A 14,705-nucleotide genomic window follows, 5' to 3' on the forward strand; every position below is an offset into this window, starting at 1 on the left:
GGGCAAGTGGGTTTGTATGTCAGGAGGATACATTAAATTCCTCTCCCCAGACCATTTGCAGCTGTAGCCTGGAGCAGCTGAATGTGACCTCCTTTTCATAGAAAGGAAAAAAAATCCCAGAGCCCAGTACAGCCAAGTTGCCTACATCACTTCCTGCCGCATCTGGCAATGATCATAGGCAGCGAGGGAGGAGGGAAGAGTCCCAGGCTTCTGTAGCTTCAGAAGAGAGTCAGCATGCAGCAGATTTCAGCGCGGTCTAACGGATCTCTCTCTCCCTCCACCCACATTCCACTGTCGGTTCAAATTTAAACATCTGTGTGGGACGGACATGATCTCTTTATAAAAGTCCACTGTTTTTTTTTTTTTTTTTTTTGTAAAAGCTTTGTAAAAGTTTAATAAAAGTTTGTATGGAGTGAAAAATGGAATATTATTGATAGAAAGTTTTTCATAAATGTCTCTTTCTTTATCTTATCCATCAGGATGACGTAGGGACTGAGGCTGGAGAAGAGTGCAGAGATGAGCCTCACGTCCTGGTTCCTCGTGAGCAGCGGGGGTACGCGGCACCGTCTGCCCCGTGAGATGATCTTTGTGGGTCGTGATGACTGCGAGCTTATGCTACAGGTCAGGAAGGGTGTCTCTCAGTGTTAAAACTAAAACTATTAAAGAGTTAGTTCACCCAAAAATGAAAATTCTGTCATTAATTACTCACCCTCATGTCGTTCCACACACGCAAGACCTTCGTTCATCTTCGGAACACAAATTAAGATATTTTTGATGAAATCTGAGAGGTTTATGACTCGTCCATAGACAGCAATTTAACCACCACTTTCAAGGTCCAGAAAGGTACTAAAGACATCGTTAAAATAGTCCACATGACTGCAGTGGTTCAGTCTTAATTTTATGAAGCGACGAGAATACTTTTTGAGTGCAAAAACAAAAATAATGACTTTATTTAACAATATCCTCTCTTCTATGTCATTCTCTTACACTGTTTACGTTCAGCGCTTCCAGGTTCTATGTTAGAACGCCGGCTCAGTATTGGCTGAAGCTGATCACTTGAGCAGCACGATGCATGCATGTGATGCTGACGCAGGAGCCGGCCAATACTGAGCCGGTGTTCTGACGTAGAACCTGGAAGTGCTGAATGTAAACAGCGCAAGTTAAGACATACTATTATCAAACTCCATTGGAATTAAATGTGAGTTGAGCGCTAATTGCATGAGTTGCTTCCTATGTAGAATGTACCAAATCTGTCACGTATAAAGTTCCTTTTTGGTTTGGATACTGTCTACATAGCTTGTCTATGTAGGTATTAGACAACAAGGTTTTGGAGAGCTGTTACACCACCGTTTAAAAGTCAGCACTTTTTTTTTTTCCTGAAAGAAAAGGCAGGATGCATTATATTAATCAAAAGTGACAGTAAAGACATTTAGAATGTTACAAAAGATTTCTATTTTAAGCAAATGCTGTTATATTGAACTTTCTATTCAACATTGATAATGATAAAAATGTTTCTTGAGCAAATCAGCATATTAGAATGATTTCTGAAGGATCATGTGACTGAAGACTGGAGTAATGATGTTTAAAATTCTTTGCCATCACAGGAATAAATAACATTTTAAAATGTTAAAATAGAAATTAGTTATTTTAAACTGTAAAAATATTTCAGAATATTACTGTTTTTACTGTAATATTATGAGCTTCATGAGCACAAAAAACTTTCAAAAACATTTAAAAAATATCATCAAACCGAAATTTTTGAATAGTAGTGTTCTTCACAAGCTCTGTGTAATGATCATAGGAAGGATGGAGACAAATTAAGTCATACCCAGGAGGAAAGTTGTGTTCCAGCTAAGTGGCATGACTGTTACTATCTACCTCAGCATCAGTATACACGTGTTAGTCATGCTGCTTTATTAATAGAAAGTGGGGCAAACAGCTCATGGGGTACTTTTAGATGTACTACAGTGTCGAACTACGAGATCATACACTGTAACGCCAAACATTGAATGAGAAAGTGTCAGTCATGTCATTGGAGAGCTGAGTAACCCAGTCCAACTCCAAAACAAACTTGACGTATCACAGCACAAACTCTGCAAATATAATATAAGCCACTTGAAGAAAAGCTGTGTACAGTGTAACTCATAGAATCATTAGCAACAAGGCGCTAAAAACCTCTCACAACACATTAGTAACTGAGGTGAAAAGGGCCTTCTGCGGTATTGAGGAAACATTTTGGTCAAAAGTCTCTAATGGAAATATCTTCTTTGCACCTCAAAACAATAACAAAAAGCCTTTTCTTAAATCCAGTTAATGGTACATAATGAAACAGGCTAGCTGTACTATGAAATGGTGAGTATAGTAGACTGTAGATGAACAAACTGACTCTGGGGTTTCAGGCGTTTAAACTCTAGTCTCTGGTAGACATAAACAAGGCTTTGTTTAGTCAGGAAACCCCCATTTCCCTCTTTGAACTTTCCATGTTAGGGTCAAGCATAAATCAAACTCAATCTGATCATGTGATTGCGTTACAATACGTTTAGAGGTCACATGGTTTGTCTCAAAATAGATTGGTAAAGTATTATATTTCTCTTTTAAAATAGAGCCACTGTGCTCATGTACACTCATTTTAGGTGTTTTATCGTCAGCACATATAGGTTCGACTATACATTAAACTTTTGTGTTTGCATTTATTTGCATTTATTTGTTCACTTGTCATTACTATGTCTGCAAACAAGAGATGTAGAGATTGGTCTTTCCTCTAGCGGATCATTGCATTATTTAAATGAAAATAAAGTGACTTAAAATTAATTAAACAATTCATTCTGACATTTAACATTAAACATTTGCTACTTTGGTGAATTTTCATGGGCAAAATCCAGTCATTTCAATAGGAATCCACGCGATAAAGAATTTCTCAAATGGGCGAAAGATTTCCCCAAGATTTCGCAACTTCTTCAAGTTGGTCATGTGAATTTACTGTTTTGACCAACAGAAAACAGCATGTTTTGTTGGCTGTGCTTCATACATCTCTATGGTATTGACAGTAGACAATGGAACTTTTTTGTCCACAAAATTTCGCTAATGTGACCAACTTGAGGCTACAACCAAACTGCAATACTTGTGTGAGAGAATGTTTCTCATCAGATGTCTGGTATGTTGCAAACGTGAGATGTCACCTTCAAATTCTATCATTGCTACAAGGTGAAGTACTTCTGTGACTGCATATAAACTAGCATCCAAAAATAACAAATCTATGAAGTAATAATGCTCAGTGCAAGCTGTCTCAGATTCGTAACTTCTGCTTTTACCTGTATGTGATTGCAGTCTCGCAGTGTAGACAAGCAGCATGCTGTTATCAACTATGAGTCCAGCAGTGACGAGCACAAAGTGAAGGATCTAGGAAGCCTGAATGGGGTGAGTAACAGCAAAAGTGAATGGAGTGGTACATTTCTGATAAATTAATGCCACTAAAAAGGGGACCTATTATGCCCCTTTTTACAAGATGTATTATAAGTTACTGGTGTCCCCCAAATGTGTCTGTGAAGGTTCAGCTCAAAATACCCTAGAGATCATTTATTATAGCATGTCCAATTTGCCCTTATTTGCGTGTGAGCAAAACATATAAGACTTTACCTAATTTCTTCAGCACATTTCCTTCATAAATGAAATTCATCCACTGTCTCCTCAGTGGCTCAGATGCCAGGAGTCTATGGAGACTCTTATGTTCATTGGTTCATCCAAAAACAGAACATTTATAATATTTATGTGGCAAAGACATTATATCAATAGGTGCTATAGCGAGGATGCAAATATGGCGGACTATAGCCGCTTTTCCACCATTGGGCCGAACGGTTCTTAGAATGGTAAGGAACGGTTCCAGTTGTGCTCCACTTGAGCCTGGTATGGCACGGCACGATTACCAACCATTCTTGGGCCGGAATTCTCGGCACGGTTGTCTAATGGGGATTATAAAAAAGGAGTGGATGTATTTTTACCATTATAGGCTGGTTGTTTACATACACTGTGGACACACATCAGTGTTCAAACACCATGTAAAAGAAACATTTCCCCTTTAAAGGAACAAATAGTGAAAAATTATATAAAACACAATAGTATCTTAAATTATAGTAAGTTCAGTAAATTAAATTTAGAGATAATAAAATCAATTTAAAATAATAATAATACATTTTTATTTAGCAATAAATAAAACCTCTTACACAACTCTCTAGAGTACTTGATTGGTTGATTGGGATTGGTCAGTCATGCCATTCTGATGTCAGATTTTTTTTTTTATATTTGACCAGACAGACAGTTTTCTACATAAATGTGCTGTACATAACCTGTCACTTGTATGACTTTACAGTCTCTTTCTTCTTACATAATAAAATAATATAAGTTTAAAGTAATCACATCCATTGACTTGTTTAGTCAGTCAGCATGTAATATGCAGGATAACAGTCATGCAGAAAGTTTTTAACTTCCATTTTATGTATATTCAGCCTCTTGCTGAATCTCGACACAGATTCATGTTTTCTTGCTCATTTTAAATGCAAACTTCCCACTTCATACTTGAGTCTTGTGCGATGTGGTAGTTCTAAGCCTTAGTAATATATTGAGGTGCAGCCTGCTTTTCCTGAGTCTGTGCTATGTGTTTGTTTTAGATTATGTCCATCTGTTTGAGGTCAGTAGAATCTTAATGACTAAATCAGAACTCATGGGGCCACTCACACAAATTACAACCTCTTCCTGTTGAGTCATGCTTAAGAATTCCTCTTCCTATCCTGCTTTGGCAGGAAATGACTATTCTAGTGTGTGCAGCATATTATCTACCTTTTTTTAGCAGTTTCAGTACCGTTTATACTTATGTTGACCAGGGATCCATTTTCAACAAAACCCTCACACAACAAGCCCAGACGTTGCATGAAACTACCATATTCCTTTAGTTGAAGCTGGCACATGCTGAAAACTGAATAGAATGAAGGGAAATAACTTATAGTCAGCCACTTCACAAATTCCCCTACTGTGACCCCACATTCCTACAAAATATCTTAAGGTCTTTAGATATTGAAGGAAGGACAGAGGAGGAGATTGATTCAGCTTTTCAATGGAAATTTTAAACTTGAATGCTCTAGAAAGTGCTTTGTCAGTGCGATTAGCTCCCCCTCTTTGTTGGGCTTTGCAGGAAAAGGGTGATATTTGAGACAGAGCAGACCTTACAGCGCATTATAATCACCCTGAAGGTTTTCAGACTTTGTGAGGTGGCTCTAAATGTAGTGATATGTTTAGAGGGATCTGTAAAACATTTGTTCAGTGAACTTTTGAAGTCAGACTCATTAAATACACAAACGTCTTGCTTCCTTAATGAATGGCAGGTTAATGGGGTGTAGTGTATGGTGATCTTTACAGTCCGATGGGGATTTAGAGAGCAAGGAGATTTTGAGATTAAACCATTAACATGTCATTATTACTCAATTTATAAAATTTTTAAGTGGCTTTTGAAAAAAAAACGCAGATTGAGCTGTCTAATCCTTTGATAATTCTTAAAGTCTTTGTTTGTTTGCTTTTTCTAACTTAATTATTCCTGTATAAAATACCCCATGCAATATAATTTAGTGTTTTATGGCTTTTAGTTTGTGCTTGTTACCTTTGAAATCATCTATAGTCTATATGCTTCTAAATACTTCTAAATGTTGACAATTTCCCCTTAGCTTAGGTATATCCACATTTAAAAATTACAGTCTCTTCTGGGGAAAACAGGAAAAATATTGATTCACTCATCCTGCACTACACAGATTTTTGTCCAATCAAATGCTCTCTAAATGAGAACATCCTTCCCTCTAATACAATCTGCCTACTTCTTCTAGTACAAAAAGTTAAAAAGCCTTTATTAAGGCTCCATAAAGGCTTTTTAAAAAAAAAATTTTACTAGAAGAAGTGTTTAGGACTTTTTTTTCTAATGTTTTTAATTAACATGGTCTTTCAAGATTCTATATACAAAACAGTTCATATCCATTCATCCATTCTCCAAACCGCCTGGCCTATGTAGGGTACAGTACATATTGTGATCCACAAATTAACTTCTGTGTCTGTGATTTGAACTTTTTACATAAGTATTTCAACCAGTATAATTTGAACAGCCCTCTAAAATGTGAATTTTAATTGTCTTTTTTTCAGACATTTGTAAATGATGTCAGGATCCAGGAACAGATGTACATCACTTTAAAGATTGATGACAAACTAAGGTTTGGATATGATATCCTTCAATGAACTTGTCATCGGATATTTCCTCTGAAAGCTTTTAAGATCTAGGGCCAGATTTACTAACAGCTTGTGCCAGCGCAAACCCTCTTTTGGTGTTAAAAAATGCTGTCAGAATTTACTAAAGACACACAGTGAAAAATGAATGATGAGAAGGTGTGGACAGAGTTATTTTTGCAGCTGTTTTTATTGCATATGCATTTGTAAGAGTTTCCCTTTCAGATGTATTCATGCAGTGTAAGGTTTGGAGTAGTCAATTTACTGGTATTTGCACCATTGTTGCTTGGAGGAAGCACCACAGAGAACAGAGAGCACATGGTAGAAGGAAGAAAACTCTTAACTCGTGTTCATTTATTTGGAATGCCAGAGGAAGATATTATACAAACATATCGATTACCAAGCCACTTTATTTTTAATTTGTGCTGCTATTGGTAGATTGTGTTGGTCATAATGAAAATGAGCTGGCTTCGTGTTCTTTAATTTACGCATTGTATTTCATAGTATTATCCTTGTGTGATTTATTGCAGTTTAGTTAGTTAATTCACTCCTAATTAGGAAGATTTGTGTGTATGTGCATGGCAAAGATTGAGATGTAGACCTAGACGTAAATGGTTTCATGGACTAGTATTTGCGGGTGTTGCCCATGTGTGTGAACGTTGTCTAAAAGGGTGGCAGAAAGTTAATTTTGAGCCATTTGTATGAATGTGTATGGACATTCAGTATGTTTTAGCTATTTATGAGACCGTCTTCCTTAACCTGACTCACATACCAACCTGTTCACTGTGGTGCGAGGAGAGCTGCATGTGCCAGAGGAGGCTCTGAAGGTAAAACAACCACTACATCTTCATGCTGGTTCATCAATTTATAAAGATGTTGGCAATTGTATTATCAGAATTGCATGTGCTTGCCTTATGTAGTTTATTTTCCTGAAGTAATGTCTGATGGCAGGTTTCTGGCATTTACTGTGTTCTTCTCCCTCCTTTCTGTCAGCATGAGAAGTTCACCAGCCAACTTCAACTGGGCAAGAAGCCCACCTGTGCAGAGCCCTTAAAAACCCCCAAGTCTTCCCCAGACAAAGCCAAAGTGAACAAACCCACAGAGCCCATTGCTGTACCAGCAGTCAAACCTGCAGAGGCTAACAAAGGAGATGACAAGATTCCAGGTAAAAACCACCTTCATGATGTCAGGGTGTATTTTATGGATAATTATATTAGTGTCTGGAGCTTTTAGACTACTTTGTAGGTGATGCAAAACAATGTTTCTTCATTAAATAATGTGACTCTTTAAATGAGTAATACTGGACTAGCCCCTGCTCTGCCCCATCTGATTAATCCATTGTCCCTTTACACCAGAGCAAGGTGACATAAATGAGCTTGGTCTATTTTTATCAAGGCACACTAGCAGCAGGTGCAAGTGACCTTCTATCATCTCATCTCAGGTCAAGCACCAGGGCAGGATTCAGAAAAAAAAAACATTAATTCTCCTCACACAGTAGAAACACAAACATGTTACAGTTGTAAAAGATAAAACAGCCCTCTGGCTAAAAAGAAGATTGCATCTGATTTTTCCCTGTAATGGAAAATGGATAAAAGCTTGACACAAAAGGAAACTTAAGGATAACATTGTCAACTCTTAATGTCTTGCACACATGCATCGATGGTCACACCATTTGTGCTGTGGACATGAATGATACCTCAAATCATGCAGCTTGATGAGGAGAGGGGTTCTGTTCATTTTAATCACATAGACTTATTCACAGAGTCATATCTAGGTTTTAGCATGTTAGAGAATATAATTGGGGTGGGCTCTTTTGACTTAGACCAGTAAGCAACCACCTAGCAACTTGATAAAAACCACTGAGAAAACCTAAGCAACCACATAGCAAGGCCTTGGTAACCACCCACTCTAGTATTGATGGTGGCGAGTTTAGCGCAGTCTAGCACTACTCATATTTCTTTAAAGTGTGTAAAAATATATTATAAAATGGATAGTTCTGGTCCTTGACTATGATTGGCTGAGGAGCATTCAAAGCTGTGACCTCATTACATCAGTATTATTGCGCGGCTGCTTTGTGTATTTCTTGGCATCCATTGCTATTTTTGTTGCAGTGCATTTAGTTTATGAAACCTTACCAGGTATATGTAGTAATAATGTAGCATCATGCCTAACACGGCCCTTATTAGCTGTTGTAAAATCACTGTAAACCAGAGCTTAATGGGTTTTATTTGAGACTGTAACCCATCTAAACACACATGTAGTGTATGTGTTACTCTACGTAATTAGAACTGTGGTTCAGCCCTGTCGTGAAGTGCTGGGTATTTAATAATAGGGTAGGAAAACAGCGCTACGCCCATGCCTGTTTTCCAGCCATCAGTGTTTCAAGGGTGGGTAGCGTTTAACATGTGCTGTTATCTCATTGCCACCTGGTTATTTCATCCTGCTAATTGTCAGGCTTGTCCAAAAGTCGCTTAACCCCCGGCTGTTAAAGTTGCATGATGCATCTGTGAATAGCACATGAATAAATCTACTGATTTCTGTAGAGAATCAAACCCACTGCAACACTAGGAATCACTGAATCAATATAATGAACAACAAAGCATTCTTCTGCAATTCACTTGACTTAGGAGTGATCCTGTGCAAATGGAAAGTGTTCTGCCCTCCACTGATCAGAAACAGACTTTTTAGTTTCTACTTTATGAAATTAAGGTTTAGGTTTGTTAACTAATGTTAACAAATGAAACCTTACTGTAAAGTGTTACATTATTAATTCATTCATACATGGTGCGATCACAAACTTAAGTGTATGTAGTACATTGTGTATAGTGAGCATTGTGTATAATGTATGTACATTAATTCTTGTGTCCTCAAAGAAAAGCTAATATTTTCTTTTCTGTAACAGGTGATATAGCTGCCTTGCACAGGGGAACCCCACTGTATGGACAGCCATCCTGGTGGGGCGATGGGGATGCAGATGATGAAAATTCCTTTAAACAGGAGAATAAAACATCTGGAAAGAAGCAGGAGAACAGCGGGACAGGTAAGACATCCCAGAATCCTTTTAAAAACTTCCTGTTTATACAAAATATCTTTTTAATTGGATTGTTTTACTAGAATAATTTGTATTTGATTTGGCATACAGTACAAATATCTAGCATTTGGCTGCGTGTTCACCAAAGTGTTTTTAGCCACCTGAAAATGCCAGGCGCTCTGCTGCAAATGCCTAGCTGTGGGCGCTTGAGAGATCTTCAGCAGGATGTGGCGGTTGGTCGGTGTGGTATTTGTTACGCCCCTCCTCCACTCTGATTGGATGGCTGGGTAAAAAGTGACAGTGATGAACGCTGCGTTTTACCCAAAGTTGAACATTCTTCAACTCTTGGCGACTTGTAAAAAAGGCCGAGCGCTCAGAGCTCAGCATGAAATAGACACTCAGCGCCTCGTCACGCTGCTGCTGTTTTAAAAACACGTCGCTCCTATTGAAAACAATTGGGAAAAATACGCTAGCCTCAGGAAAAAACACTTTGGTGGACACACAACCTTTATGTCTTGTTTTCAATGAAAAATATAATTTTATCAAATGTCACTTAAAAAGGAATTGAATTTACTTGTGAAATAAATGTAGATATTAGGATTATTTTTAAAAGATTTTTTAAGAATTTACGCTATTTTAAAAAGAAGTCTGTTTTGCTTTCCAAGGCTACATTTATTTAATAAAAAAATACAGTAAAAACAGTAATATTGTGAAATATTATTACAATTTAAAATAAATTTTTTCTATTGTAATATATTTTAAAATGTTATTTATTCCTTTGATGGCAAAGCTGAATTTTCAGCATTATTACTCCAGTCTTCAATGTCACATGATTCTTCAGAAGTCAATCTAATATGCTGATTTGCTGTTCCAAGTATCAGTTCTTATTATTATCAAATATTGAAAACAGTTGTGCTGCTTAATATTTTCAGGATTCTATGATGAATAGAAAAAAACAATAGAACAGCATTTATTTGAAATAATAGAAATAATTTGTAACATTATAAATGCTACTGTCACTTTTGATAATTTTAATGCGTCCTTGCTGAATAAAAGTTAATTTCTTTTAAAAAATCTTACTGACCCCAAACTTTTGAACAGTAGTGTATCTTGTTGTTTTTTTTGTTTGTTTGTTTTTTTTGGATATTTAGGTATTTTTCTAGGGGGAAAAAAAGATTAACAATAATCTCAAAAATATATATGTCAATCTTTACATATGTGTATATGTCCAGAACATTTCTGATTAGTCCACATATGGCCGAGAATAAGTCATTTTTCCACAAATAGCTTAATTAGACAGCCACATGGAGATGCTCACTAACACAGTTTGAGATGTAGACCAAAGAGGACAGTTGTATTAAATTAACATTTGGATTGTTTGCTGTTTAATCCAGTAAAAGAGCGTAAAATATGCTGCCGATTGAAACTGGCGTGTTGTAGTGTGCTTTGATCCAGGGGTCTGGAATCCCATTAACTTACTCCGTATAGGAGTAATGGGATTGTAGATTACTGAGGCTTTACCACAGCAGGACATCACATGTTTGCTATAGACACTAAACCAGACAAGTGCACTCAAAATAAAGCAAGAAAAAACATATTCATAGCATTTTGGTTTATGTGAAGTCAGACTATCAGGTCTAGATAATGTAATTCTAGCTCGGCTTCATCCAGCATGTAAACATGGCCAGAGGTAAAGACAGAGGTAACAGGTAATGTGTTTTATCCATATTTGTTCATATATACTTAAACAGAAAGTTTTTAGGTTTATTTCTTTATCATGTGTACTGCTTTTATCATTGACCCCAGAATAGACCATCAAAGATCTTAAAGCACTTGTTCCCTTGAGCCCTCTTAATTTAATTCACTCAAAACAGCACCGTCTCTGTTCAAAGACACAAAATCTACTCCCAGAAGAAGCCTTGTTTCTTTCTGAGGGAATGTTGGGTAAATATATCTCGAAGGGGTAGTGCTGGCACACTGAATGGCATTGTTTGACAAAACCTTGCAGTCTTGTTCAGGCAATGAAGACAGATTCAGGTTCAGGAGACGGCAGAGTTGGCGGAGGCTCCAAATGAATCAGCATTATTTGTTTTAGACTTGATAAACCTCAGTGCTGCCACAGAGAGAGAGAGAGAATCATTCATGCAACAGCCCACCACATCAAAGTTCCAACACCTCCCAGGGCTATTTTAGGCAGCAGTCAAGGCTGGTTTTTCGAAGGCAGGGACTCGCAGGCCAGCGTAGGAAAGGAAGAGGAAGAGAATGTAAAGGGAGCCGTCTCCCTTAAGAAGTGAATAGGTTCATTTGTAGACAGGCCCAGCCCCCTCCATCTCCATTGTCACGGAGGCGTGTTTGCTTTCTCCTCTGTGACACCAGCGCCGTTCATCACAGAGGCAGCCACATATGCTAGATTTGTAAGTATTTTGAGTATTTGAGTTGTTGTGCTTTATTAAGCCTAGCTTAATTGTATGTTAACTTGCTAGAAAACCTGTATAAGACCTTGTGCTTCATAAAAACTTTCTTTGGTTTCTTTGGTTCTACTAAATAGATTTCACAGTAGTTAAGTAAAGTAGGATTCTAATAATGTTCAGCGCTTTTCTGTTGACTCGGGTAGTCGTATTTTCTAGTTAGCAGAGATTTAGCTAAAGAGAGGATACAAAGAAGCATTTTGCTTTTGGTTTAGAAGAGGAAGTGCAAAGTATTTTTAAAAATAGGAAGTTTCAGCTGCACTCTGATAGGTTGTATTGGTCAGAGGATTAACTAGACATAAATGTAGGGGTGTAATTGTGGAACTTTAAGTGGAACTTTTTTCAGATGCATTACTGATGAAGTCATGATGACATCATATTTGGAAAATATTGCTGTGCCTGCAAATGCCTTGTGCACCTGTTGCTAACAGTAGAGTATTTTCTAAAGTACTAATATTTCTTTAAATTGAGCTTGCTGAGCTGTAAATAAATATATCAGTTTAAAGGGAGAATTTAAACCAGTGGTTCTCAGACTTTTTGCTCCTTGACTGATTTTTTTTTTTTTTTTTAGGTTGCAACATTCTTACACACCTTCTCTTTGCCTACATTACAGGATTAACATACTATTTAGTAAATTCCATTATTTTTCAGTGTCTACATTAGAGCTGTATTTTAAAACACCATTTCAAGTTAAAAGTAGTTCAGCTCTGAAAAATTGTGTTTTGCTCTATTCTGTTGTGCTCCATAGTAGTTTTGAACACAAGAACACATCCTGTGTGAATGACCCTTATGAAAGTGCTGACATCCCATCTTGGAATGTTTGTTTGGTCTTATTGTAGACAAAAACATTAAATCCTGCTTTGCAAAGATAAGTACAGGCAGACAGTACTTGGAATTTTAGGGCATTCAGTCAGAAATTAATACTTTTATTCAGCAAAGATGCATTCAAATATTACTCATCGAAGAATCTTGAAAAAAAAAAAACAATAATATTAAGCACTATTAATATTAAACTGTTTTCAACATTGATAATAATCAGAAATGTTAATCAGCATATTAGAATGGTTTGTGAAGGATCATGTGACACTGAAGACTGGAGTAATGATGCTAAAAATTAATTATAAATTGCATTAAAATATATTAAAATAATTATTTTAAAGTGTAAAAATATTTCACAATATTACTGCTTTTACTGTTTTTATGATCAAATAAATGCAGCCTTGCTGAGCACAAGAGACTTCTTATGAAAACATTGAGGTCTGTAAGATGTTTTAATGTTTTGAACGGTAGTGTACAATTAATATTTTAATTTTTTTTGTATTTTAATATATATAGAATTTTACCTTAAATTAGATACAGTTCATAGAAATCACCTAGGGCTGAGAACCTCTGATCTATGTATCAGACACAGTGTCATTTTTTTCTTAAACCAGCTAATAGAATGAAAATTGGTAATAGGGTGTAGCATTTGTCATACTGTTTGTCATTTCCAGAATTTAGCACCATGTCTAGGGTGTCAGAGCATCTGTCCTCAGCCAATTAAGTTGTTATAGTGCCATTAGCCGTCACATTAATTCTTGTCATGTGACAGAAATTTAACAGTGGCTTTGTCCTGACAGTGATTCAAGTCCACAGTCTTGACATTTATAGCTATCTGATCTTATTTTGTTCCTTTTGAGGCTGTGACCCTTAACTTATAGATGATGCTTATTTTTCTTCCTCTTTTTTTCTGTGGCCCCACAGAGAGCAAAGAGACCAAGCGAGGTGATAAATCAAAGGAAAATGGTCTGGGCCCTGTAGGCGCTGAGCCCAGCTACTTTGAGATTCCCAGCAAGGAGGGACAAATGGCACAGAACAGCATCCATGAGATCCCAACAAAGGACACTGGGGCTGCAAAATCAGCCACTGGCAGTGCCGCCTCACAGGCCAACACATCATTCACCATTGAGTTTGACGATACTTCCCCAGGGAAGGTCACCATTAAAGATCATGTGTCTCGTCCACGACCTAAAAAATCACCTCATGTTGGCGGTAAAGACCTCAGCACACTGCAGGCAGCCATCATGGCATCTGAGAGCAAGGTGGCTGACTGGCTTGCCCAGAATGACCCTCCTCTAGTGAGGCGTGAGTCCACAGAAGAGGACAGTAAGAGCATCAAGAGTGATGTGCCTGTTCACCTCAAGAGGCTTAAAGGTACGCTATTCATTACATACATTTATTCACTTTTATCAAAGTAACTTATTAAAGTGCCCCTATTATGCTTTTAAAAGTTCCTAATTTTGTTTTGGAGGCTCTCCTACAATAGGTTTACAAACATCCAAGGTCAAAAAAACTTACATTTTCTCTTAATATACATTGCATATCACCTAATTTCTCAAAGAGTCTGAAAACGGTTCATTCGAAGATTCAGTCTCTCTTATCCCCTCCTTTCCGCAGGCCTACTCTGCTCTGATTGGTCAGACGGCCTAGTCTATTGTGATTGGTTTACCGCTTATAGCGTGTGTCGGAAACGAAACTCCTATTACCATATCTGATTTTCAGCTCCAGGGGCTTCCTCACAGCTTGATACACAGTGATATGAACAATGGTATCGGTTTTTCCGTATCAATTCCAGCATGCATGCTAAGTGGATTCGCAGGGCAGAAAACAGTGTCTTCTCGACATGTCAACAACACGAACCAAATTCTTCCAGGCCTCAGCTACAACTACAGTGTTTGAGAGCGGGTCAAAGTAGACATTGCTTGTGGGCAGCCAGTGAAGACTATAAACTGGCATTAGGCAAAATTTAAGACATTATTCTACTACTTTCACTGTGCTTTTTTTCTTTTCTTTTCTTTTCTTTTTTTCACTATGAAATGTCATTGTGTGATAAGAGCTGCAAAACAATTATTTTAAAATGTTTACTTTTGTGTTCCACAGAAAAAATAACACATGGAGGTGGGTAAATA

General features: G+C 37.2%; 1 protein-coding gene across 14 annotated transcripts in view; it reads left to right on the forward strand.

The window, feature by feature from the left end:
• Nucleotides 1–14,705, forward strand: part of cep170aa (centrosomal protein 170Aa) — a 43,919-nt gene that overhangs the window by 7,821 nt on the left and 21,393 nt on the right. For 12 of the 14 annotated variants that reach the window (XM_051917885.1, XM_051917871.1, XM_051917873.1 and 9 more), the window contains exons 2-8: nt 480–621; nt 3,328–3,417; nt 6,178–6,256; nt 7,027–7,085; nt 7,252–7,423; nt 9,161–9,298; nt 13,501–13,950. In XM_051917885.1, coding sequence (XP_051773845.1) covers nt 517–621; nt 3,328–3,417; nt 6,178–6,256; nt 7,027–7,085; nt 7,252–7,423; nt 9,161–9,298; nt 13,501–13,950 — 1,093 coding nt within the window. In that variant the 5' untranslated portion in view covers nt 480–516. Of the gene's footprint in view, nt 1–199; nt 294–479; nt 622–3,327; nt 3,418–6,177; nt 6,257–7,026; nt 7,086–7,251; nt 7,424–9,160; nt 9,299–11,542; nt 11,704–13,500; nt 13,951–14,705 lie in introns of those variants that run through there. The other 2 variants (XM_051917872.1, XM_051917884.1) reach the window with 2 other exon arrangements.

This window comes from Ctenopharyngodon idella, chromosome 13, assembly GCF_019924925.1.
Source record: "Ctenopharyngodon idella isolate HZGC_01 chromosome 13, HZGC01, whole genome shotgun sequence".
Lineage (NCBI taxonomy): Eukaryota > Metazoa > Chordata > Actinopteri > Cypriniformes > Xenocyprididae > Ctenopharyngodon > Ctenopharyngodon idella.